The sequence below is a fragment of the Malaya genurostris genome, chromosome 3 (assembly GCF_030247185.1).
Source record: "Malaya genurostris strain Urasoe2022 chromosome 3, Malgen_1.1, whole genome shotgun sequence".
Classification (NCBI taxonomy): Eukaryota; Metazoa; Arthropoda; class Insecta; order Diptera; family Culicidae; genus Malaya; species Malaya genurostris.
The window spans coordinates 225,845,065-225,872,279 of NC_080572.1; the positions used below are offsets into that span (position 1 = coordinate 225,845,065).

General features: G+C 38.8%; 1 protein-coding gene across 2 annotated transcripts; it reads left to right on the forward strand.

Annotated features, from left to right (window-relative positions):
* Positions 1-351: 351 nt before the first annotated feature.
* On the forward strand, positions 352-27,215 carry LOC131435803 (clavesin-1-like). Of its 2 annotated transcripts, none has more exons than XM_058604012.1 (3): positions 352-662; positions 25,815-26,563; positions 26,712-27,215. In XM_058604012.1, the coding sequence occupies exons 2-3, from the start codon at positions 25,835-25,837 to the stop codon at positions 26,967-26,969; spliced, it is 987 nt and encodes a 328-aa protein (XP_058459995.1). In that variant the 5' UTR covers positions 352-662; positions 25,815-25,834; the 3' UTR covers positions 26,970-27,215. The 2 variants fall into 2 exon arrangements, with proteins under 2 accessions (XP_058459995.1, XP_058459996.1); XM_058604013.1 differs by having other exon boundaries at positions 356-508.

The window sequence follows — 27,215 nt, forward strand, 5'->3', positions numbered from 1 at the left end:
GGCCAAAGTATAAATTGAGAAACTAACCGAAACAGCATACAATCGCGACAACCATCGATCGTACTGAGGGTTTAATCTATTTTCGTAACCATTTCTCCCACTGTACAGACCGTGGCGGCAGGCAGCCAGACAGGCAGTCAGAACCAACACGTGTCCGCTCAGAGCTCTCTTTCTCTAAAGCGTAGATCACGATCGTGTTTGTCCTCCTAATGTAAGAGCTCTAGCGGGGTACAAGCAAACAGCTGCGGTCGCTGTTGCTCTTGGTTGACTGTAGAAAGAGTTGAAAAGCTTGAAAATTTGCAATCAATATTTTCCCTCGCTAAGAGCGCTGACGAAAAAAAAATCTGGCAAACCACACGGAGCTTAGTCTCGCGCGACACTTCAAGACGATCGGAAGCATTCAGGCGCTAGAAGAAACCTGTTCGCGGCGGTAGAACTAACGTTTCTTCAATTTCAATCGTTGTAGACCTAACTGCATGCAGAACGTGGTCGGTTCTTAACTAAACAAGTGAGTAAGTGAGTGAGTGAGTGAGCGGCGGTTCAAAGCGGCAGCTATAAACCAGACCCAGAAAGTAATTTTACGGCGGAGTTCGCTTTACCAAACAAAGTGATTCACCCCCCAAAATCCGTTCAGTACACCTACACGGCATCTGTTCGACCTGGTATGTAGCGTACTGTAATTAAATATCGATACCTACCTACCTGCCTGCCTTGTCCCACCAAAACCGTATGTCCGACAGCAATCTACCTGGCCTAAAATACACGGTCCAAATTGGTCACCTGAACACTAGCACGGATCGGGTTAGATAATCGACCACGGCAGCAGTAATAATGTTTGGTTTCACTTTACCATGCAATATGTAGTGCACCGATCCGGGCACTTGGTGACCCCACAACGGTCAGCGAGAATCGATTCTATTCCGAAGGTTCAGTGTTTCCTACAGCACTAATCACACTCAGAAACTTCAATTAAGTTCATGATTAGCTCTACCCCGTCTTCTCATGCTAGGCATAGGTGGTTGCATAGTGATTCGCATGAAATTAAGCCAACCTCCAGTGTGCCACTGAATCACGGTGGCATGCATCCGAGTTAGACCGTGCCAATCATGCGTGGCGTTGGACTAAAGATCGAAGAAAAAAAAAGCATAGTTGCATCTGAGGTACTGTTGCTGCTGCTGATGCGGCTTGCAACACCGCCGGTGAACGGTAACGACAACACCCAGGTGACCTGTGAGATAATGTGCAAAAACTTGGTGTAGATCCACGTAGCAGGAATGTAGGGGATACAGTGAAACGGTTGCTATCTTAAAACGGCGAAGAAAATAGTTTTACAGTTTATTGAAATCTGTTGCGATTCGAATACCAAAGTGAATTTTTCCAACGCGCAAATTTAAAATAATATTTAATGCTGAATTTAAAATAATTTTACATTCTAACAAACAGAAATACGTTGACGTATACACATACATGATATCAATTTTTTATTTGAAAACATAATCTCATTTGGCGTGAAAAAGAAATGGTTATAGCAAATTGCTATATAACATAGTACCTATTATACGCTCGTAAATACAGCAACGTGTATAACCAATGTTGAAATTGAGTCTAGGCTTTAGACTTAAACTAAATTAATGAAAATCACCTCCCGTCACTTCAAACTGTTATTCAAAACAAAATAACCGAACATGTATTCACATATACCCATACAAACCCATGTATTGACACACACACTTTCACACATCATCGAATGGCCAAGAAATTAGTCCAGTAATTAGGTTACCTAAACCAAGTCTGTCTGTTTCGAATAAGTTTTGAACGGTTCGTTTCGTAGCGTTCATGTGAAGTGCCGTATTTTAAGACCATCGTTCAAGTTCAAGGATGATTTTAGGAAATTTTCGATGGCAATTTTGAAAAATTTTCCGAAACCAAAAACATACAGAACTTCGGAAAACTTTTATCTATCTGCAGGGAAAAAAATGGTTGAAAAATTTGTAGGATTTTTCAATTATTAACAAAAATACTCGGGAAAATGAGTGTTTTTGTGATCTTTCACAATGCTTTGGAAAAATAATGCGATGATATGATAATTTTTTTTCGAATAAACCTTTTTCTGGCCGCAAGGATTACATTCAGATACATTTTTGGAAAAGCTTTCCACTCTTTCCATGGAAAATCAATGAATTTCATATAACCGATTCCGTTGTATTTTGACGATTTGAAAGTACGAAATAAAATACAAATTATTTCGCAACGATGCTAATTAAGTTTATAAACTGAATAATGTCAGATTTGTAAAGCTTTCTAAGTTTTCCACAAAATAAGATCAATTTTGCAATGAAAATCCGCTTCAGTTTGAATGTGTGTAGTAATTGTGAAAGATCACAAAAACACGCCTTTTTAGAGCTATTTTTTGATAACACTCCGAATTTTTCAGCCATTTTTGCCCTGCAGATAGATCAAAGTTTTTCATAGGTCTGTATGCTTTTGGTTTTGGCAATTTTTTCAAAATTTCCATCGAAAATTTCCTAAAACCACCTGCGCGCATGATACTTGGACGATGGCCTTAAACTAATATGCATTTTGAAAACATGAAAAAATACTTACAAAGTAACATAACTACAAAACTAATCAAAAGAACGGATAAAAGTTTTGTCTTTAGCAGCTGTTTACGAAATTCACGAATAACATTTTAAGCAACCCGTTTTTGTCTTTTTCATATGTGATCACTGTGAAAACCTACTATTGAGCCGAGGCCTGGAGGGCCGATTGTCATATACCGATCGACACGACTCGTCGAGAACGAGAAATGTCTGTATGTGTGTAAGTAACAAAAATATCCATTTCTCAAAGATGGCTGGACCGATTTTCACGAACATAGATTCAAATAAAAGGTCTCTTGGTCCCATAGCGTGATACTGAGTTTCATCCAAATCGAACTTCCGGTTCAAAAGTTACAGTAATTTTATATGCAAAAATCAATTTTATGGATAGTTTTAACCCACCTAATGGTGTAATGATGCCTTTTTCATATAGATCATATTTTCATACTGTGGTATTCGATTCAAAATGTTTCTCTTCGATTCTGGAGAGAAACCAAGGGATTGTTCGTGCATTAACTAGTATAACCTACAGAATGAAACATTGCTTTTGCTAGCGTAGATCAAACCCTACTAATTTTAATTCAAATTTTGAAGTTTTCATACGATTTTGACATCGTACTCTGAACGTATCCGTTGTATCCGAAAATATGCAGTAAATTTTGGTAGGACCATAAGACCTTTCATTTGATCCTAAGATTAGGAATAACGGTTTTGAGTTCAGTTTAGAAAACTTTTTACGGTTTTTGTTTCGCCGGTTTAAATGACGGTGTATAATATTTAACACACTTTACTCTATAACTCCGGAACCGGAAGTCGAATTCAGATAATATCCATTCCGTATGGAACCGTGAGACTTTTAATTTGAATCTAAGTTTGTGGAAATCGGTCGAAAAATCGCTGAGAAAAGTGAGTGAGATCCATTCTGGAATATATGACCACTATTTCCGATGCTTCCGGAACCGGAGGCCGGGAGTCAGGATAGCCGGAATCTGTTTGTTTAGTTGCCTACTGATAATGGCTATCGATTTGTGTAGTTTAGAGACCAGTTAGGATTTTTTTGCGTATTTAGTTTCGCCGGTTTAAGTGACGGTGTACAATATTTAACACACTTTACCCTATATCTCCGGAACCGGATGAAAATTAGCGATTCCGTATAAGAGCGTAAGACCTTTCATTTGAATCTAAGCTCCGAGAAAACCTAGTGTGATTATTTGACACATACACACACAAACATATGGTATATGAGTTTTACTAATCGGGTTTTCAAGTGATTGCATAACCTTTCTATATGAGAAAGGTAAAACACAAAAAAATATAATTTAATGTTTGAAAATGATTTCATGTAAATGTTGACCGCGATTCTGCTCTATAAGGCCCATGCGCAAGGTTCTCTCTCTCTCTCTTTTATGTCAAATCGTCATCTTGTGGTTAAAATTGATGATTGTGCTTCGGAAGAATTTGTTGCAACATCTGGAATTCCGCATGGGAGCCATCTCGGCCCTTTGATCTTCTTGCTTTACTTCAACGACGTCAATTTTTCTCTGGAAGGACCGCGCATATCTTTTGCAGATGACCTCAAGATCTACCGTGTTATTCGCACCTCAGAGGATGCGACGTTTCTTCGGCGACAAATGGCAATCTTTTCGGATTGGTGCAAATTGAATCACATGACCGTTAATCCAGAAAAGTGCTCGATCATTACGTTTACGAGAAAAAAAGTGCCTTTGAAATTCGAATACTTTATTGAGCGATTCATGGTTGGTAGATCGACGTGCATCAAGGACCTCGGCGTTTTTCTTGACGAGCAGTTAACATTCAAGCAACACAAAGTGAAAGTCTTGGCATTACATTGTTTTCGTGGAATTTGGCCTTTCTGTTTCAACAGACTTCGCAGCCGATTCTTGGCGTACAGAATCATTGCATGGCTAATACTATGGATCCTACTGACACTAAGAATCCTTCCAGGTCGGGGCTCGAACATACGACAGCTGGCTTGTAAGACCGCGTCCTATGCATTGAACCGCCAACACACCAACTACATTGTGGCTAAAGCTTCTCGCTGCCTTGAATTCGTGATGAGAATGGCTAAGCATTTTACGGATGCGTACTGCTTGAAATCCCTATACTGTTCACTCGTTCGCTCTACTTTGGAATATTGTTCAGCTGTTTGGAACCCTCACTACCTCAATGGCGTTAATAGAATCGAGTCGATTCAACATAGATTCGTTCGATTCGCTCTTCGCCGTTTACCTTGGACCAATCCTCATCAACCGAGCTATGAAAGTAGCGGATTGCTAATCGGTCTAGACACACTGCAAGTAAGACGGAAGCTATCGCGTGCTTTAATGATAGCAGATGTTTTGAACGACAGGATCGACTGCCCCACTTTGCTCCGTGAAGTCAACATCAATGTTCGTCCTCGAGCTCTCCGCAAGAACGCTTTTCTTCGACTTCCTTTACGCCGCACTAACTACGGGATAAACGGTGCGATTATCGGCTTACAACGGTCATTCGATAAAGTGTCATCTGAGTTCGACTTCAATCTTTCACGGCATAAAACAAGGACCAAATTCATACATAGTATTAGAATTAATCATTAGGACCACATCGTGTCTGTTGATTTTACAATAAATAAATAAATAACTTAGAATAGCACGAAACGTCCAGATCTGATGTTAATTAAGAAAAAAATATTTTTGGAAATTTTACCTTGGGACTTCGGAACCGCGTAACTTCGGAAATCCCCGTTAAAAAAACCGTAAAATGGAAGAATTTTTTTATGACATATGTCTTAGAAATGCATGAAACGTCTAGATCTGATGTAATACCAAAAACAATTTTTTTGAAAAAATCGACTTAGGAACTCAGTAAAATTTTGAGATTTCCGAAATCAAAAATGCATGAAACGTCATAATCTAAAAATGTTTGACTTCAAAAAAAATTCGGGATAACACCAGATCTCGACGTTTCATACATTTCCTAGACAAAACAAGAAAACCGCGTAACTTCGGAAACCAGCTCAAAATGCCGCGTAAACACCGCATAAAAAACCGCGAAAAATAAGTAGTCCAAAAGCGTTATACCACACGATCTAGGCTGCCATTTGACGGCTCAAAACGTGAGATAAACTGTTTACCGGAGGCGGCTCTCAAATTGGTCATTGTTTAACGTGCCGTGTGGGATGTGGCACCGTCTTGTTTAAACCGCATGTCAAATTCTTTCATTTTGGGCAAAAAATTTGTCGTTCATCACACGGTAGCGATCGCCATTCACGGTAACGTCCCGCCCATCGTTGCCTTTGAAGAAGTACGGCCCGATGATGCCACCGGCCCATAATCTACACCAAACAATGTTGACGAAATGAGTTTCGTTGCTGAACACAATTTTTTGATAAAAAATTGGATCATCCTTCAACTGGGCGCTGGCAAAGTCCAGTCGATTCATGAATAATGATTCATGATTCAACAGTCGATTCATGATTAAATTAAAGACTAAACTGAACAACGAACATTTCACGCGTGATCTGTCAAAAACAGTGTTGCCAAAAAGACACCAGCAATAAATCATTCTTTCAATAATCCGAAGCATAAAATGAGTTTATTGGATTATTGAAAAAAAATTAAATCTTTATACCTACTTATTAGTTTATCGACCACAATAACATTAGTGGTACGCGGTGCATCAAAAAAAATTTTTTTTATGAATGCATCACAATTCTGCACAGGACATACAAAGATACACGACTTTCCTAAGTGAGTGTTTCAAAAGTATTGCCATGCTGTATGCACATCTATACTAATGACCATCACTGTCCAGCCAGCAGCGATGAAGTCGCATGTTTGCTAGCCGATTGCATAAGCCGCTGCTCAAGAGAGCAGCAAAAGTGAACAGCCTTCGAATCGGAACCGAAAACTTGGTGACTTCGTTTTCTGTTGGTCTTTTTCCTTAGGACACAATCAAGCGGACTGACTGGAGTGAGGAACAGTTTCTTGAACAGAGGAAATGACGGTAAGGCCATCTCAAGTTTGCTTTGTTTTTTTTTATTCCTTTACTGCGATCTTTGCTCGAATAGGAATAAGTCAGTGAACAATTTGCGAAAATGTCATTTGGTTGCCAAATTTCAACAAACCGAGCATCACGCTTTCAAAATTCGAGCTGTCACAGTATGACTATGTATCTAGGTTCACGAATGGTAGGTTATGTCCGCAAATATCAATCATTTTCCCCAGTTAGTCAGTTTTCTATCGTTGTGGCTAGCGAAATAGTTTTATGATGCTGATCACTGCTTTTACGATCACCTGTTGGATTGGAGGTGCATAGATTTTACTGTACATTAGACAAGGTAGTTGGTCTTTATGACAGATTGAATTCCTCCAATAGGGTATACTATTTATGCAATTCATTTTACACAAAATCTTTTTACCTTTTTTATAATTTTTTAAATGTATAAAAACCCTGTTTCAATCCATCTAGTGGTGTAATGATGCCTTTCTTATGTTATTTATATCATCATAAGTTGAATTTTTCCCTCTTTTGTTTCGTCGCTTTAGGTAGCGGTATAAAATTTTTAGCGTTTAACCCAGTAATTCAACCTGATATTCAGGAATTTTTTTATGGGACTTTCTAGTTGAACGTAAGTTCGTGATAATCGGTCAAACCATTTCTGAGAAAATAGACTGACTTCCATTTTGACGAATTTGAACACTATTTTCGGTGCTTCCGGAACCGGAAACCAGGATACCAATAGTTGATTTGATAGGTCGTCAACTAACAATAACTTACGATTGGAATAGTTTTTTTCTTAAACAATTTACAGCAGTTTTTCTTCGCCGTAGCATCACTTTTAAATAGAGTTCTTATCCTAATATAATTCTCATATAGTCACAACTATTTGAATTTAATAAAACATATTGCTCTTATTTTTTCAAATATCATATTATTTGAAATAAACGATTAACTGCTATAAATTATAAAATAAGCTGAAATTTTTATACATTTTGTTGATAATTTCATAAACTATTTCGAGTTTGTTTGTATCAGCACATCATTTCTATTCATATTTAGCTATTGGATGAACTAATGGACGCAGTAGAAGTCAGAACTAAGTCTCAAAAGGGTCAATCACAATAATTTTTTTTTTGCTAAGTTTGTCGGTCACATTTTTTCTGAGGATAGTGAGTAAGTAATCAGAATTCGAATTATTACATAAGTCACCCTGTAATTCCGGAACCGGTAATCGAATGAACTTGAAATTTTGAAATTTTCTGTGGCATTTTGAGTTTTTTGATTTGATTTTAAAGTTGCGGTTTTATCATCTCCAAGAAAAGTGAGTGCATCAAAATGTTACATACACACAGAGATTTTTCCCAACTGCAGGACCGTGATTTACCAAAATCACATACCAATAGCTAACATTCGTATCAGCACCGTGATTCTGGTTTATTTAACGCGATTGAAAACTTCTGGTCATGTGTTTACGGTGCTGTTGGACTCGGTTGTGTTTTCTAAGCTTTGCTTCGGTGCTGGTTTTCGTTATAGCGTGTATGAAGTTAAACAAAGCACGCTGTGTGCATCATTCGTAAAGGCGTATTGTGTTTTCTTCTTCCGTGCCATCATCATTTGTATCGTCATTTTAGCTGACGGTGGTTTGAAAGTTTAAAAACTCATCGCCTCGTAATTGAAGAACCAGAAGTCGGCCCGGATGAAATTTTACGGTAGCTTCGGAGACAATGTGAGCTTTAATTTAAATCAAGATTTCTGAAAATCGATTCAAGCATCGCTGAGAAATCGAAGTGAGTTCAACTTTTGAAATTTCTCTTCACTTCTTTCGGTACTTCCGGAACAGGAAACGGTAACTACAAGAATTTATTAGACAATTTTATGGGATTTGTATCTGTTTTGGACCATCGTTTGAGAAAAAGTACTTATGAAATTGAAAATTTTCCGCTTATCGTGCTTTAGTTTCGGAACCGGAAATTGGATCCGGATTAGATGTTCTATAAATTTTTTTAAGAACTGTAAGACCTATTAGTTTAATCTTAGTTTGTGAAAATCGGTTAAGCCGTTTCAGAGAAAATAGAGTTTACATGTTTTGCCATTTTTTTTTGTGCATAGCACACTGTATCTCCGGAACCGAAAATCGGATCGGGATGAAATTAAATGGCAGGCTATGGAAGAACTATAAGATCTTTCATTTGAATTTAAGTTAGTGAAAATTGGTAGAGCCATCTCCGAGAAAAATAAGTGCATATTCTTGCAAAACACACACACACACACACATACACACACATACACAGACACACACACAGAGAGAGAGAGAGAGAGAGAGAGAGAGAAATAATTTGCGTACTCGCAATCAATCCAGCGCCGTTCTAACATTTCAGTATCACTTTTGCAGAACGATTTATCTTTTGTCTCAGAATAGGCCTTTGTTTCAAGATTCCCTTTCTCAAGATAGTCGTTTAATATTACACCATGCACATCCCAAAATACCAAGGCCATAACCTTTCCGATTCCTTTGTTGTGCTTTCGGGTGCTTTGGCATTGCTTCGCTTGAACGGTTTTTTTTTATTTAAAAGATGTTTTTTATTCAGGCCTATTTGCGTACAAGCTTTACGTGGCCGAATTACCCGATTTTTTAAATAAACAATTTTTCGAAGTCGATCTCGTTGTCACACTTTTTCTAGGAGGAGAAGAGCTTCCATTTCCCTCCTGCGAGGGTTGAGGGGCACTTTGTTCGTGGCTCGTCTCGTCCTCCATTGCCGCATCGGTGGTTTTGTTGTTGATTTCCGTCTTCTTTTCGTTTTCCTTGTTGTTCGCAGTCTTGAGCTCGGTGCTAGTTGCTGTAGGAGCGCCTTGTTGTACATTGGTTGCAGTTGTTGGTTGGTTTGATGGTGAAACAGGAGTACTACGCTCACTAGTTTTCGTTGTTGAACGGTTGACCTTGTCTTTTGTTGAAGATGTTCTTTTCGCAGTTTCAGTGCAAGGTTTACCGTAGTGTGCAGGTTGTTCACAAAACTGACATGTAACCAGTTGATTTTCATACGTAATCAGCGTTTTACACGGATGTTTCCCGTCTTGATTACAAATGATGTAAGATGGAATTGCTTTACGTAGTTGCATACGTACCACTCGCACGCCATTCCGGATACCCGGAAAAAAATTCCGCCAAACTTCCCTTTCGATGGAAAGAACTTCACCGTACTGCGACATACTTTCCCGAACATACTCATCGCTGGACTGCGGGGGAAGGTCATGCACGCGTACTTGTATGGCATTGTCCACCATGTGCACAGGAATTTTGTATTTAATGTTGTCACACTCAACGCTGTGCACCTCGTTGTTAACCGAAGCGAATGCAATTGCATCGCTTTCACGTTTAAACATAATGTTCACACAGTTAGACGCCTTGTTGAATTGAATCTCAGTTACATTATTAGCGTCTAGATGCATTCGTTCTTTAAGTAAGATTTCAATTTCATTTGCTGCTGGTCTAACTTTGCAACGCTTGAAATCTATACAAATTGAATTTGGCCTTGTTGGCCAAGTTTCAGGCTTTGTTAAATCGTATTTGACCATTCCGTTGTTCACTGCACTGTATTGTCTTTGTTTCTTTTGCTTCGACCGCAAACGATTTTCGGCTGTGTTGGCTGAGATGCGAGCTCGAACTGAACGGTATTTTGTCCCATCAAGAATCAGGGTTAAATTAAAACCCGAAATTGTTTTTGATTCATTGTTCTGAAAATATCAAAAGTACTGTCGTTCTTAGCACAATAACTCACAAACTAATGAAAATAATATCATGAAATTTTAACAGCTGTCTTTCAAAGGTTAGTATCAACTGAAAAAGGTGACTGCAATAAAACTAGTGCCATCTATGTGTTAGGCCCGGGACATTTCAGCCCATGTGTTATTCTGAAGAGTCCCATTACTTCCTTTCCATAGGTACTATACGTTGAAGATGAATGTTAGACAGTTTGAAACTGTATAAAGCTTATCAAAACAGAAGTTACAGGGAAGTTCTATTTCATTTCTTTTGGAAAGCACTGACTCCAGTGGCCCTATTTATAATCATTAGATATATTCACAGCGTCCCAACCATGCCACGAGCATCCGACGCTGAAAGTGTTATCTTCTGTATGGTATGGTTTACTAATCGTGGCTCGTTGTATCCAGTATCTATTAACGCTTGTCTCTTAAAATGTAATTCAATGACAATGGCCGAAACTCCACTATGACAACAGGTGATAGTGACGTAACATTTCAATTAGAGGATTTTAAAAATAACCCAAGCTCCGTTAGATACACGACGAGCGTTCCGGAAAAAAGAGATGGAACATTGTTAGAAAAACATTGGTCCCTGTTGGGGGGACATTGGTGTCTCAGCCCAAAGCGATAATAACCCACCAATCAATAATAATAACGGTTCATTTAAAAGAGAGGTAAAAGTAAAACAAGCCGTGCACTCACCTTTTCCAGCAGATCGCCGTTCTTGCGAGTCACCAATCCGGGTAGCTTTTCGGTTGCCTCGATGATCTCCGCCTCGGCAAATGTGGAGCATGTAAGCAGACCATCAACGGTGGTTTGTCGTCACAATGCCAAAGTTGTTCCGAGATCGCCGCGCAGCAGGCCGGAGGACCTTCTTGGGAGTCACCAATCCACCTTTCCTTATTGTTCAATTGTTCCTTTCTGCGAGGGTTCAATCCCACTGACTGGCGATGTAGTTTTACTCCAGCCTGACCGTCTGCTCTCTCCTTCAACTACCGTCGTCTTCCCCAATGAATAAAGGACTCCTCCTGGAGATTCGCGAAGTTCCGCCCGAAGTATCACACAGGCTAAGGGCGATGGACCACTCCACTCGTGACTCTTCCGCCGTGCTGTCGTGCTTCCGTGGAATTGATTCGCCTCCCGAAATCTCCACCTCGAGCACCTCGTTCCGTTTCGCTGGCGTGCGACGAACACGGATTTCTCCGGGTGACAATTATTGGCAGAGACCGACCTCACTCCGGACTAAACGGTTTCAATCACTCCGGGGGCCAAGAAGGGTCCCACGCGGTCTCTCTTTATTTTTCCTCACCGACGGGTCTGTGCCCGAACGACACGTCCACTGCGCGCGTGTTCACCCAAAAAACTGACTTGTCATTCTCTTCCTCCGTCCGGCCGGTGTACTCAAAATAATCATCTGTACCGTTTCGCTCTTCAAGCGAGTAATTTACTATTGTCTCTGTTTTAATGCAGAGTGTTTCGTGCACGCTTAACACAAACCCCTCATGAACCTTAAGTTACTAACTTAACTGTAACAACATGACAAATTCCAATTTCGGAACATGTCTTCGGTTGGACGATAAATAGCTTTTCAAACCGAAGACATATTCCGAGAAGTGACCTGTGACTTTTATGATCAGTCTCATATTTTATATAAGCCAATTTTCAACATTAGTTTGCCATTTTGACTCCTATTTTTTTAGAAGTGCTCCAGTAAAAATTTCATGAAGATTTAAAAAAAATATATTTCCCAGAAACAGTTGATTTGGTCGGTTGATTTGGCGATTCATTCATTGCGCATCTAAGAAATTCACGAAAAACTAATGACATGAAATAATAAGTTTAAGTATACCAATTTGTCCATGGCACTTTTTTGGCAACTATGGCAAATACATACAATATGCGTACAAATAGATAGATAATACCATTATATTCATGCTTAGCTCCCTCAAATTAGCTTGAAAGCTCACTGTCAGTGAAATCCGTTCGCAAAATTTGGTCTACAGGTAAAACAATAGGCAGCGAAAAATGTAAAATACACTTTGGGTTATGTATCTCTCAATTTTCAAGGGAACGATTCACAACTTTCTTCAACTGCTCTTGTTAGAGACACCTACAAGATAATTATCGATCAAAACATAATGCAGATTATTAATTTCGACAATTTACCGTTTCGCCCCAGTCTCCCCTAGATTTCTTTTTGAATTTCGAACATAAATATTGAAAACCAATTTTCTCAAAAAATGTATTTCTTATTATTTCTGGATTTTTGTAGCTGACGAATGATGCAATTTATTGCACAGTAGGTTAAGATGGAGAAATAATGGGCAAAAAATATAGTCTTTTAACAAATGTTTTTTTTAAATATTTGAAGTATTTTTTTATACTTTTTGACAAAATTTTATGACACATCTGTATCATTTCTCTATCGATCTCAGATAGTTTTTAAATTTATTCAAATGAGAAGTTTAATTCTCAATAAACAAACCTAAGTTTAGTGAAAGACTTCACCCAAAGATGAAGAGTCGTATTTGTTATAAATTTTTCAATATCTTTTTTTTTTAACGAAAACTTTTTCTTATACAACCTAAATTCTTATTCAGTATCTTTTTATTAAGAGCTCAACTAGTGAACGTCATAGGCATCGCTGAATCCAATGAAACCTAACTGATGAGGCATTAACATAGCACTCAACTGCTAAACTGTTAACTGCTGATACTTGCAAAAATGGCCGAAAGCCATTTCATCGAGCATTTATTTTACCGAAAGAGTCATTTCGCCGATGACGTTTTGCCAAATCGAACTATTGTCTTAATTTCGTATTGGAATTGATTCACAATGAATGAAATATCTCCTATTTAAAATGACAGACAAATTCATTTCCCCTTGCTACTGCTTGCTCGGGCCTATCTGAAACAAAGAAACCTTACTTTGAGTAGACCGAGCAATTGAGACGATTATAATGCCGTTTTTCATTGAAGAACACTGGTGGCGTGGATTGCTCTGATTTTGCACTTTCGAGCAGAAATGCAATATTTTGACGGTGTTTCATTGCAATTTCTGCTCGAAATTGTAGACCAGAGCAATCCACGCCACCAGTGTTTCTCAATGAAAAATGCCATAAGTTAGTATGCAAGAAGCCGCCGATAGCGGGTTGGTAGCCAACTCAACCGGCGGCTTTGTGTCACCGAGCCACCTTAGCTTCGGTAATGTGGCTGCACTGGGAGTGCGTCATTTCGCCGAATGGGTCACATCGCCGAAAGAAGAATTTCACCGGAAAAAATTTTTTCATCTGAAAATATCGTATAAATCATAAAATTAAAAAAAAACGATATTTCAAAAAATCAACAGCAGTATTACTGATCAACGTTTCGACTGCGGATTTTGATTTTGGTGGTTTTCAGACTAGAAACGTGAAAATATTTCTTTCGATAAAGATCAAAACATGGGTTCGAAACGTCGGGCGGAAACAACAGTCCTTGTTTAAGTGACTACAAGAGCCGGATATCATTATTAATTTGAAAAATATCAAATTCTGGCTGTTAATCATAAATATTTATTAGTTTTCATGCCCGTCGGATGATTGATGAAGCACAGCTGGGTCAGGGTCATCTCGCCGAAAGCCATTTCTTCGGATCGTGCAATTATCTTTATATCGTATTGGAATGAAGACCCGGGCTGGCGGTCCAATGCATAGGACGCTGGTTTTACAAGCCAGCTGTCGTATGTTCGAGCCCCGACCTGGAAGGATTCGTAGTGTCAGTAGAATTGTAGCACCAGCCATGCACTGATTCTGTACACTCTGAATCGGCTGCGATGTCTGTTGCAAAAGAAGGTCAAATTCCACTGCAGGAATGTAATACCACGGCTTTGCTTTGCTCGTATTGGAATTGATCTAAGATGAACATCATTTAATGACGATAAATGTGTAAATACGTTTTGGTGACCTATAATATTACTTTTGAAATTTCTCACATTTGAAATAACGGATAAATTCATTAATCTAGAAAGACTACTCACTCGATTAAATTTTCCAGATCGATTCATGGTCCGCAAAATGGAATACCACAGAAAAAATAGTTCAATTCTTCAATTTTGAAAAATTCTGATTTTCGGGTCCGGGTCATCAGTCAGAATCTAAATGTTGTCTGAAATTCCCCTCCTTCGCCTACACATTGAAAATGGAACATCTGTGTTGTGAAGCAGTTAAACAGTATTTAACATAACTGTTATCCAAAAACTTTCGGATATGTATGTGTCGGGTTGGGAATGGAACTCTAGTACGTTGCAAAGAAGTCCATTGAGATTGTTTACATGCACTACGTAGAATATTTTCCTTCCAATGACATGATCCTGAAGATCAATCGCAATGCATGCCTTTATAATGCCTTCTTTCAATTATTGAGGTTTTAACCTTGCGGTCATCACGTAAGTTTTTAGGTCCACTATCCGGAATTAGGAATCTATCACAGGTAGGCTGCGTAAAAGCTTAATTTGATAATTTGAGTTCATTACAGGTTGACTATAAAATGTGCAAATATAGAAATTAATGCTGACAGTGATTAACACCCGATATATAATTATACCGATAAACATAGATTCTCTAGAAACAAATAATGAAATTGTAAAAATTCCGTGATCATCGAGCAAGGCTGAATCGAAATTGGATCACGTTCTGAGGATGATCATATAACGGATTTCATTGAGACGCCCTAGAAACTTCGTACAGTTTACTGCAAAAAATATATATATATCACCATCTTACCACGCATCCAGATGGCGTTAATTTCAAAGGTAATCGAAATGGAAACTGAACCAGACGGCATCGTCGAACGCGGGGTCGAAGATAGCTTGTAAACATGTTTATTTATAACCGAAAAACATATTCCACCCTCTAGAGAAATTACGATCTATTACTGCCTATTCGACTGCCAAGGTGATCAGCACATACTCGATTGATGGTTATTCAATTATTTATTGGTCTAGTATGGATTGTTCCCTTTTAAACTACGGCGTGCTAATTGAAGCTACTGGATACGACGCAATTTAGCGACGCTACGACTCTACAAAAGGAAGCCCGGACAGCATCGTAACTGCTGAACGTTTCCGTATTCATCATCATTGCGAGATTGGTGACGTTCCAGCTGTCATCTGATTGTACGATGATTGTAGTCTGGGGACACACGAAAAGGATTGGGACACCCTAGAGCACTGTTCAATTATTACTTTATTTGGGGTAACTGTAATGGTTGAAGGTTTTAGAATGACCACATAATTGCAATACAGAAACACAAACGTTATTATGATGGTGCCACAGTCTAGATACTTTTATGGGTCGAAAAGCGCTATTCAAATTTAATGGTGTGGTTTACGTGCCAGGAATTAGAAATGCATTGAAAATCGGAAATAGGTGCTCAATACGGTACAGACGTTTGTGGTGCGGCTTCGCATAATAAATCATTTTGCCCATGGAAGGCAAGTTGGTTTGACGAATGACGAACTAATCAAAACAAGTAATTGTTTAACTTGTGACAATTTGACACATTGCATAGAAGTGATTTTTCCTGGAATTTTCTATTCATAATTTAAATTTATTATTTTGCTTCTCAGAAAGACATTCGTTTCCTACTTCTACTCTGCAAATTAGAACACCGCAAGTAATATACGCAAATTTAGAAAACTAATTAAAAACATCGTTGATTGCTTAGGAAGTGTGAGAATTAGTAGTTAGAAAAAAAATCTACTCGCAAAAGTATTCGCGTTACCGAGCCGTAATTGTTTATTGAAATGTATAAACAGTTTCTATTCCGTTCCACGGCGATGATTTTGAAACTGAAAAATATTTTTTTATTTAATAACATATTTTAAGGCACATTGCGTTAAGCTATAAGATGCCGAGGGCATATGTTTAAACTACTTAAACTAGATTTTTTTTTATTTTCACACCATATGAGCTTTGGGAGATCTAGTCTTCAACGGGTGGTCGGCAGTGGCTGGCTGGATCTTGTACGCTGGAGTAAACTGGCACGACGTTGGTACGCATCACTGTTGGTCGCATCTTTTCGTTCGTGTGGGTCCGCGGAAAACACCCCCGACTACGGGGAGCCGGCTGATGGCCCGCATAATCATCGACTTGAGCGGCTCTCCGTGGTGGTGAATTTTGTGGAAGAGAAGGAAAGAAACAGAGAGAAGCTTATGTTGTTGAAAAAGGTGGTAAGGGAGCGAAACTACTTAGGTCAGCGATAAGATCTAATTAGTTGACATCGAGATGGTGAAGAGACGGGGACGGGGGAGCAAAAATTAGTGACAGCAGAAAGATCTTGTTAGTTTTTCGATGAAGATGGTGGACAGACGGCAGTTGGGGAGGTTCGAGCGGATGTTAGGGTCGAGGTTGAAGGAGGATGTTGTGGAACCCTTCAGCAGATCAGACTTGTAAGTTAATGTTCTTTATGAACTGATATAAGAGCAGCATATAGGGAAGGTCTCGATGGGCCAACACGTCTCGTACTGGGACCATGGGTGATATACCTCGGGCCCGAAGGGAGTCAATTAGCTGTGATCTGGCGCCACAATACTCGGTACATACCCAGACAACATGTTCAATGTCGTGATAACCCTTACCGCAAGTGCAGAGACCGCTCTCCACGAGGCCGATACGCCGGAGGTGCGTATCCAAGGTGTTATGATTAGACATGAGCCGGGACATCACACGAATGAAATCCCGACCCACATTCATCCCTCTGAACCAAGGTTTCGTCGATACCTTTGGGATAATGGAGTGTAACCATCGTCCCAGTTCCCCATTACTCCATGAAGTTTGCCAACTTTCGAGCGTCCTTTGACGAGATACACTGAAAAATTCGTTGAAGCAAATTGGTCTTTCATAAATTTCACCTTCTAATGCGCCCACCTTAGCCAACGCGTCTGCCTCTTCGTTGCCTGGAATGGAACAATGTGATGGGACCCAGACTAAGGATAATAAATAAGACCGACCAGATAAAGTTCTCAAGTGTTCCCGTATTTTCCCCAGGAAATATGGGGGATACTTTCCTGGCTTCATTGCCCGGAGAGCTTCTATTGAGCTTAGACTGTCCGTGACAATGAGGTAATGGTCTTTGGGCAAAGTTTCAATGATCTCAAGGGTGTACTGAATAGCAGCTAATTCTGCGACGTAAACTGAAGCCGGATCACTGAGTTTGTAAGAAGCGGTGATGTTTTGATTGAAGATGCCGAAGCCTGTGGACCTGTTGTGAAAAATATTGTTTGAGACAAAATTTCACAAGAATCAGAAAAGGTAACTCAAAATTATAAAACTTTACCAAAATTGACCGAAATTTGAGAATATTTCAAGTGAATTTCATAAACTTTTCATCATTTTCTGTATTGGTTGCGTGCTACTGTTTTGTATGGTGGGGGTGTAAGAAATGCACAGTGGGTTCGGTAGCGTTATATCGTGAGCAAAAATTTCATATAAAAAAATGACACGAATTCATGCATTGGGTTTTGTGTTGTAATAACAACGAGTTGAATACAATAAAATGGATGTTATACAAAATCGTTCCTTTTCTAAGCTAACTGACGTTTATAATGCTGGTAAAGTCCCACACTATTTAGCTCAATGCGTTGATGTTGCTTTGTTGTGTGATACTATATAATAGATATTAATTCAGATTGTAGCAACACTAAAAATTTTACCTACACAGTTCGAAAAATTCTTGTGATTTTACATCTTATCAGATGCACATAAATGGAGCGTCATATTTCACACAAATTTATATTCAAGAACATGTAAAATTGTGTGATTTGAAAATTACATGGCTTCAAAACGAAAGGAAAAAAATAAAAAGAGTCGACATCAACAACGCGAATTGAACCGAAAAACATTAGATCACAAAGCACACCAGTTAGTCGACTGAGCCACAAAAGCACATATCTGCTTGGCTGGTAAATCATGCATAATACTTATATAACCTAATGTTAGTCAATTGTAAATACTAATAGTTCATAGTCCTAGTGTAATACTTATCAATAACAATAACGATTGAATTAGGATATAATCAAAGTGTGCAAGATTCACAAAAGTGTATTACGAATCAATCAGAGTTCCTTTTACAAGAGGTAAGCTCACTGCGCTCAATCATTGAAAATATTCCTGGTTTCTATGTGTCGGTTTTGCCTTAAAGTGAAATATAGTCCCAAAATATGCGCGCAAAATTTTAACTGCTTAAGTTGAACGAATCGTAACACAAAGCATAACAGGCAAAACCGACACATATAAACCAGGAATATTTTCAGTGATTGAGCACTGTAGGCTAACCACATGTTTTGTTGGCTTGTCAAAGAGACGTAATGGATTTGTAATTATTAAACAAATTGAATATATCCTAATTCAATCTTTATTGTTATTGATTAGTATAACACAAGAACTATGACTAACATTAGGTTATATGTTTGTGTGTTGACTAACATGCTAACAATGTATATACCTGAGTACCAAAGCAAAATTTCAAATTTCTAAAAATATTTAGTTGTGATAAATTTAATTGCGAAAACTTGAATGTTTCTTGTTTTTCACTTTAAACGACATGCGAAAACGACGTAAGGCAAAAATGTGCAAATTGAGACCGATATATTCGAGCGTCGGTTTTTTCATTGTAAAAACTGACGTTTGAACCGAGGCGTGTGTGTATGTGTTGAATAATCTCACTACACAGAAAAAAAATGAATTTTACAGGTGACAGAATTCCAAAAACGGTACAATTCACAACTACTTAATTTTTTAAATGACGCAATATTCCACTTGCACAGAATTTTACATGCTCCGAGTGTAATTTGCACTCGGTTACACAGAAAGAAAAGATGAAACTTAAACGACATGTAAACCAATAGTACTATTAAACAGACATCAGTTGAAACGAAAATCTGACTTAAAACCATGATTGATGTAAAATTACATTGAAATGCATTTACTTTTTCATTGAATAAGACTGTATATTTACACATCGCTTAGTTTTGTAATGTAACTTTCCATTCAATTACCTGCTCCAAATATGTGCATGAAAATAAATGTAAATTCACAAAATATTTTTATCTGTGTACCACGTGCCGCTGTATGAATTTATATTTATCAATTATTCAATGAACAGATATGAGCTCTGCAGTTCAGTCGAGTAACCGATGTGCTTGTGATCTAATGTTTCTCGGTTCAATCTTTTGTTTTTTTATTTCATTCGAACTCAAGACATGTAATTTTCAAATCACACAATTTTACATGTTCCTGAACAAAAATTTTTATGGAATACGACGCTCCATTTATGTGTATCTTATAAGATGTAAAATCACAAGATTTTTTCGAACTGTGTAGGTTTTCTCGGCCATAGTTGGCCCGATTTCCACAAACTCTGATTCAAATTAAAGGTTCAACGGTTCCACACGGACTTCCTTATTTTCATCCGGATCTGACTTCGGGTTTTGAAATTACAAGATTAGAGTATTACAAATGTTATACTGTAACTGTTTTAATCAAACTAGTGGTGCAATGATGTCTTTCTCATAAATAACATAAACATAAATAATTCATATAACTCATAATTCATAAATAATACTAAGAAACTTTTCAAAAAACGTTTATTTGAATCTTGAATAAGAACAAAAAAGTTTGTTTGAGCAATTTATTTAGAAAAAATGAAAGGAATTTTTCGTCTTTTGCATTTTCACGCAACATAACGATATAAATTTTGAACACAATTCACCCTGTTGTCCCGGAGCCGGAAGTTGCATCCGAACAAAAGTCAATAGCAGTCTATGAGACCAATGATTTCCATTTGATTCTAAATTTGTGAAAATCTATTCAGCTGTCTCTGAGAAAAAAAAAGAAAGTTCCGTTTTGGAGTTTTTGACCACTATTTCCGGAACCGAGAACTGGGAACCGGAATAGCTGAAATCGGCTTGTTTGACCAGCCCGGAACCGGAAGCCGGACGCAGAAAAAAATCGACTCTTTTTTATGCGAACATAATACCTTTCATTCGAATCTAAGTTTGTGTATTTCTTTCAGTAGAAGACTAAAACTTTTTAAATTTTATAGAAAGCTTTTTGGGGGTTAATTTTGCCACATTGTTGTCCTGTGTTTCCCTTCTCAGAAATAATCTTGTCACGTTGTTATAGACAATCCTATGATACACGTGACTTCGCATAATTTTTTATGTTTTTTATGATATTTAATTTTTTATGATCGAGCGTTTTACCCCGCATATATTTCAATGGAAAATATTGAAGGTCTCTACAAAATGAGATATAACGCTATTTTTTTCGATTTGTCAAAGGTCCAGAACATAGAAAAAATCCAATTTTGTTCAAAACTTATGAATTTTTTTTTCGTATTTTTTCTGCAATAAGTTTAAGTTTATTTTTTAATCAGCGATCTGTTCACGTTTCATTCAAATCAGTTAATTTGTTGAAGTATGGCATAGTTTTGTTGAAAATTCGACAAAAAAAATCATTTTATAATAACTTTCTGAACAAAACAATCTGCATTTCTTTTGTAAAGTCATTTCAGTGATCATACAGAACTAAATTATCAAAATTTGAACAAAAATAAAATTAGTCTGGTTTTTCTGGGGTATTGTACGAATTCTGACCCTATATCCAATCGTAAATTGAAATTTCACTGCGGCCTTGAATATATCATAAGGCAGTGTTTTTACAATTATACATGAACATTTGATCATGAGAAAGCTTTTTTCAAAGTGGGTCCCGCGTTCACTCCCAGGCGATCAAAAGCCACAACGTGTTGATGATTCAGAGCAGTGTTTGGTCATGCTTACAAGTAATAAATCAGATATTTTGCGACGACATGTGACAATGGATGAAACATGGATCCATCACTTCACTTCGGAATGAAAACGATCATCATCTGAGTGAACCACGTCCGAAACTCTCAAAGACTCAACTGTGAGTCGAGAAGGTTATGGTTTCAGTATTCTGGGATGCACATGGTATTATTTTTCATCGACTATCTTGCGAAAGGAAAAACAATCAATAGCGAATACTACATAACATTGTTAGATCGTTTGAATGAAAGAATCAAGGAAAAATGATCTCATATGTCAAAGAAAAAAACACTGTTTCACCAAAACAATGCACCGATTCGCAAGTCGATGGCAAAGATGGTTAAATTGATCGAATTACAGTTCGAAATGCCTCATCATGCACCGTATAATCCATATGTGGCCCTCTGTGACTCTAAAAAAAGTTCGCCGATAAGACATTAAACTGAAATAATGAAGCAATTGCTGAATGTGAAGACTATTTTGCCTACTGTTTCAATATATAAGCACGGCATTGAGAAGTAAGATAAGTGCTAAAATGATTCTTTTGCGTTTGAAGAAGATTACATTGATTAATAAAATCGATTTTTAGCATAAGAAAATGTTTTAGTTAGTCACACGATGTATTAAGTGATGTGTTATTTTATATTCACTGTTCAACTTATATCGAATGTCTTAATGCGAAAGCCGGATAGGTGCAACTAAGTTAACCTGTTTAAGTATTTTTGAATGCCAAAAGACTTATATAAACATTGAGAACAAAAACTCAATGACTCGGATTTTGCAATGCAAGAATCGGTTAATAAACATCTTTTTTGCGAGAACCGGACAAAAAAATATTAAATGCAAAACCCGGTCAAAAACGTAACCGGTTCATTCGAAACAAATGCTTTCATCCGGTTCTTGCATTCGAGATTTTTAACCTTGTCGTTTTTATGTGCATTTCAAATGGATGAACATCACAGTTTTTACACTCATTTTACGAGCTAAGTGGATTTTTCTATGAATTTCATATGTTTTAAATTTTTACAGTTCATTCGACACAAGGTTTCAAGAAACTATTCTAATATATAAATCTCGCCAGTTAATGGTCGAACAAATCAATACCGGCCTTCGGATTCCGTTTCCGGTAGTACCGGAAAAGTTGGTCAAGAACTGTAAATAAACGGAACTCACTTCGTTTTCTCCGGAATAGAAAAAACGATTTTCACAAACTTGAGCTCAAACAAAAGCTCTAATTGCCTCTTACATTGTTAACAAATTTTATTCATTTCCGACTTCTCTGGTTCTGGAATTATGGGTTGAAAAGTATTTAAAATTCTCTCTCCTCAAAGTTAGCCCACATTAGGCTGAGCCGATCGAACATAATGGTCTGATGGTTTTTCTAGGACAACATTGATCAAAAAAATAACAACGAAAAGGATTGAAGAAATCTATCGATCACTCTTCGGTCGAGCTAGGTTATTCTGTAAGCCCCACACTGCCGGGTGAGAAAAATTCGAGCCCAGGGGGGTGCAATATTATGGGCTCCTATACATGGGAACTTTCTCAAAAATTTGTGGGTATGGGAATATCGTATGAAGAAAAAACAATTAGAAATCATTGAAAACTATTATTGATCATTATCTATCTATATTTATTCATCTTTACTTTTTGCCCGTCTGCTCGGCCATCCATGGAAGTTGACCATCAATGTTAACTTCCCTCTCTGAGCAGCCTAGATAGCCGTGTAGTGTCGGTAGCGGTTTCCCAACTGGCTAAGAATAACGCTACGGTCCACCTGTACCGGTGGTATAAGTCCACCAAACAGGTAAGCCGTGTGGCATCCGGCGGAATTATTTTTTACCAAGAATTGATCCACTGGTTTCCTGTTCCATGTCGTAAAAGGCCACAAAAATAGGAACTCCTAAGTCAAGGTGTATTTCCGTGCCGATGGCTGAATGGCTGCAGGAGGTTAAACATTGCAGTCGTGAACGGAATATCTTGGGTTTTTCCTCAAGGTGGTGTACTATCCCCACTTTTATGGAACCTAGTCACTGATGGTTTGTTAAGGAAACTTAATAACCTCGGATTTCCGACTTATGGTTTTGCCGACGATTATCATATATTGATGACCGGTATAAGCATTAACACTCTCTTTGATTTAATGCAACAAGCCCTGCGATCTGTTGAACAATGGTGTTGTCAGGTTGGATTATCTGTAAATCCGGGCAAAACATCAATGGTGCTTTTCACTCATCGTAGGATAATTACAGGAGCTCGTCCGTTGCAGTTCTTTGGTTCAGGGGTCACTGTGGTTGATCAAGTTAAATACGTCGGGGTTATTCTTGACTCAAAACTGAATTGGTCTGCTCACATTGACTTCAGTATTGAAAGAGCTTGCATGGCTTTCGGCCAATGCAGACGAGCTTTTGTAAAATCGTGGGGACTCAAACCCAGATATATTCATTGGATCTACACAACTATTGTTAGACCAATTTTAGCATATGGATGTCTTGTATGGTGGCAGAAAGGAGAAGTCGCGACAGTTCAGTCAAAGCTAAATCATCTCCAAAGGATGGTCCTAATGGCGATGACAGGAGCATTCACGACAACTCCTACTGCTGCTCTAGAGGCGCTACTGTGCATTAAACCACTACATGTGTTCCTAAAACAAGAAGCATTATCTTGTGCATACCGTCTTAGGGTTACAGGGCTTTGGAACAGTAACCCCTTAGATTATGCTACCAGCCACACTCGCTTGTGGTCTCAAATGGTTACGTGGGATGAGTATTTACTCGCTCCTAGTGACCTAACTCTCACATGCAGTTTTCCTTTTAAAACATTCAATGTGAGCTATCCTCTTCGTTAGGAATGGTTGTCTGGAACGACAACTTGATGAACACATAGTTTGTTTTACGGACGGTTCTCTGTTGAATGGTCGTGCTGGTGCTGGTGTCTGCTGTCGTGAAATGAGGCTGGAGCAGTCTCATTCACTTGGTAGATACTGTACTGTGTTCCAAGCAGAAATCTACGCGATTCTGTGTGGAGTACAATCGGCACTTCAGCAGAGGATCTGTGGTAAACGTGTTTATGTTTGTTCCGACAGTCAGGCAGCCTCAGAAGCACTCAGTTCGAATGACTCACGGTCGAATCTGGTGATCGCATGTCGAACTCAAGTTGAAGACCTCAGCATTTCAAATGCTGTTTACTTCTTGTGGGTACCCGGCCGTTCTGGTGTTGCTGGAGGTGAATGGGCTGATGAGTTGGCTAGAGCTGGTGCAACGAATGATTTCGTTGGTCCTGAACCAGCTTTACCACTTTCAACTGGTTGGATAAAGCACAAGATACGTTCTTGGGCTGTATCCAAACATGCCGGCTACTGGCGCAGCTTGCAGACTTGCGCTCAGACAGAAGCGTTTCTGCCGGATTTGGGTCTGAAAATGTCAAGGTGTCTACTGCATTTCTCCAGGTATCATTGAGGTATTCTGGTCAGAGCTCTGACTGGACATTGCAAACTCAATTATCACATGGCTACTGTTCAACGTGCTGAGTATTATTCGTGTGATTTGTGTGAATGCGATTATGGTACTTCATATCATCTGATATGTAACTGTCCCGCATTGACGCAGCTACGTATCCGGGTTTTTGGTTCTCCGTACATGGGTCTGTGTATGCGGAGCTGAAATTGAAGGATGTTCTCTCGTTTCTCACCCGGTGTGGTAGGGAGCTGTAGTCGGAAGGCTTCATCGTTCTTCCTGGAGTGAGTGAATCCCTTCTGTATTCACCTTAAATAGGGTTTAGCGGATTGTTTGGCATCCTTTGGGGGGTGCCGAATTTACTTCTGCTTTTACATACTGCGAGTCGTTCTGCATTCTTCCGGGAGTGCAGAATGATGTCGCTTTTGTAAGATCTCTAGGTCCTCTCGGGGGTTGGAGGTTTTATTAACAGCAGACTGTTATGGACCTCGTAGAGGTTCAGAATTTCCTTCTGCTTCCACTAAATGTGATCCTCAGCAGATTGTTCAGCATCCCTTAGGGGTGCAGAATTTACTTCTGCTTTTATGTGTTTTTGTGTCGTCAATTTTTCCCATCCTCCTAGTCCAACCCTTACCATTTCCTTTCAATCCTTCCCTCTTATATATCGGGAAAATGATGCTAAAAACAAATTGATGGCAAGGCACAAATCTCCAAATATCAAGGGGAACGTGCCATTTGAGCCAATTTGTTCTGATTCCTGATTCCTGAAGCCCCACACTGCCGGGTGAAAAAAATTCGAGCCCAGGGGGGTGCAATACTATGGGCTCCTATACATGGGAACTTTCTCAAAAATTTGTGGGTATGGGAATATCGTATGAAGAAAAAACAATTAGAAATCATTGAAAACTATTATTAATCATTATCTATCTATATTTATTCATCTTTACGAAACGGACAACCAGCATGAAAAGGTTTTAAATTAGAACTCAACGGTATGATAATTGCGGAATAAACTTGCAAACTCTAAAGCAAATATTATCTCTCCATGCAACACACAAGAAACAATTATATAATTGTTTACCATTCCCGGTTCAATATTTACCGTTGTCTAACACAAATGTTAGGACGTCAAACTGACAACGTTTCTCGTCTGGTTTCGTTTCAGAATCACCTGAAGTACTCACGATGGACGTTGACACCGTCGTCTATAGCAACTGCAAGAACCCGGCCAAGTACGAACCGTACCGGTGTAGTCTGAGCGATAAGCTGCTAAAAAAGGCCAAAGCCGAGCTACGTGAAACCGAGGCCATTCGTGAGCAATCGTTGGCTCAAATGCGTGAATGGATCGCCAAAAGTTCGCAGATCAAGAAATGCCGCACGGATTCGTTGTTTCTGTTGCGATTTCTTCGAACGAAAAAATTTTCCGTCTCGCAGGCCTGTGAAATGTTGGAAAAGTATCTCTTCATCCGTCAGACCTACCCAAAATGGTTCCAGAATTGTAACATCGACGACCCGGAGCTAGAAGCTGTCATTGATGGCGGTTATATTGTGCCATTGCCACAGAAGGACGAAAATGGTCGCCAGGTGGTGCTCTCTGTGGCTGGCAATATTCACATAAACAAAATGAACTCAGTTCTGCTAACGCGGGCACACTATTTGGTCCAGGAGGTGCTGGCAGATGACGAAGAGGCACAAATTTGCGGCTATACCCAGTGCTTAGACGAGCGACAGCTTTCACTGAAGTTGATGGGACTGTGGTCCCTGATTGATATAAAACGGGTCGCCGAATGTATGCAGAACGGAATTCCAATCCGGATGAGGTCGTTTAACTTCATCGGGCTCCCGTCAGCGGCTGTGACACTGTTAGAGTTCTGTGTTTCCCTGTTGAGTGATAAACTGAAGAAACGAATCAATGTAAGTGTGTTTTGTGAATTATTTAGGTCTGCTTGCGAAATCACATTGATCCTTAAAAGAATTTAGATGGCGAATATTCTTTTACCGGTCGAAGTGATGCTAAATACTATAAAACCACAGACACAATATTTCCCACTTTCTTCCACAGCTCTTCCGCACCGTGAACGACTTCGCCGCAAAGATGGATAAGCGTATTCTGCCGGAGGAATACGGAGGAACCGCCGGTCCCATTGCGGACATGATTAGCCAATTCAAGAAGCGATGCCACGCGAAACGTGCCCAGCTACTGGCCATGGATGAAATGCACATCGAAATCACGAAAACTTCCTCACTCTACACGGACACCTGTCGGGGTGATCTGGACACCGGCATCATCGGCAGTTTCCGAAAGCTGGAAGTCGATTAGACAATCAGCCGAATCAGCTGAAAACAACCGTGAACCAATTACAGAATGGGTTTGCTTTCACTGTTATATACATATGCTTACCTGAATCTAAAAGTGATATTTTACCACCCTGATCCGAAGTTACAAGAAATTCAAAGAAAATATCTACAATTGATTTATATTAGTATGGAATAAGGTGAACATGTTTTTAAAATGTTTAAATCTAGTAAATTTAAGAGGAAAAATACGTTTGTTGCTACTTTATAA

What these genes read in the sequence shown, in the direction of transcription:
- LOC131435803 (XM_058604012.1), top strand. Translation starts at nt 25,835, where the DNA reads ATGGACGTTGACACCGTCGTCTATAGCAACTGCAAGAACCCGGCCAAG. An exon ending in AACTGAAGAAACGAATCAAT is followed by an intron (nt 26,564 to 26,711) that starts GTAAGTGTGTTT and finishes TTTCTTCCACAG; the next exon opens with CTCTTCCGCACCGTGAACGA.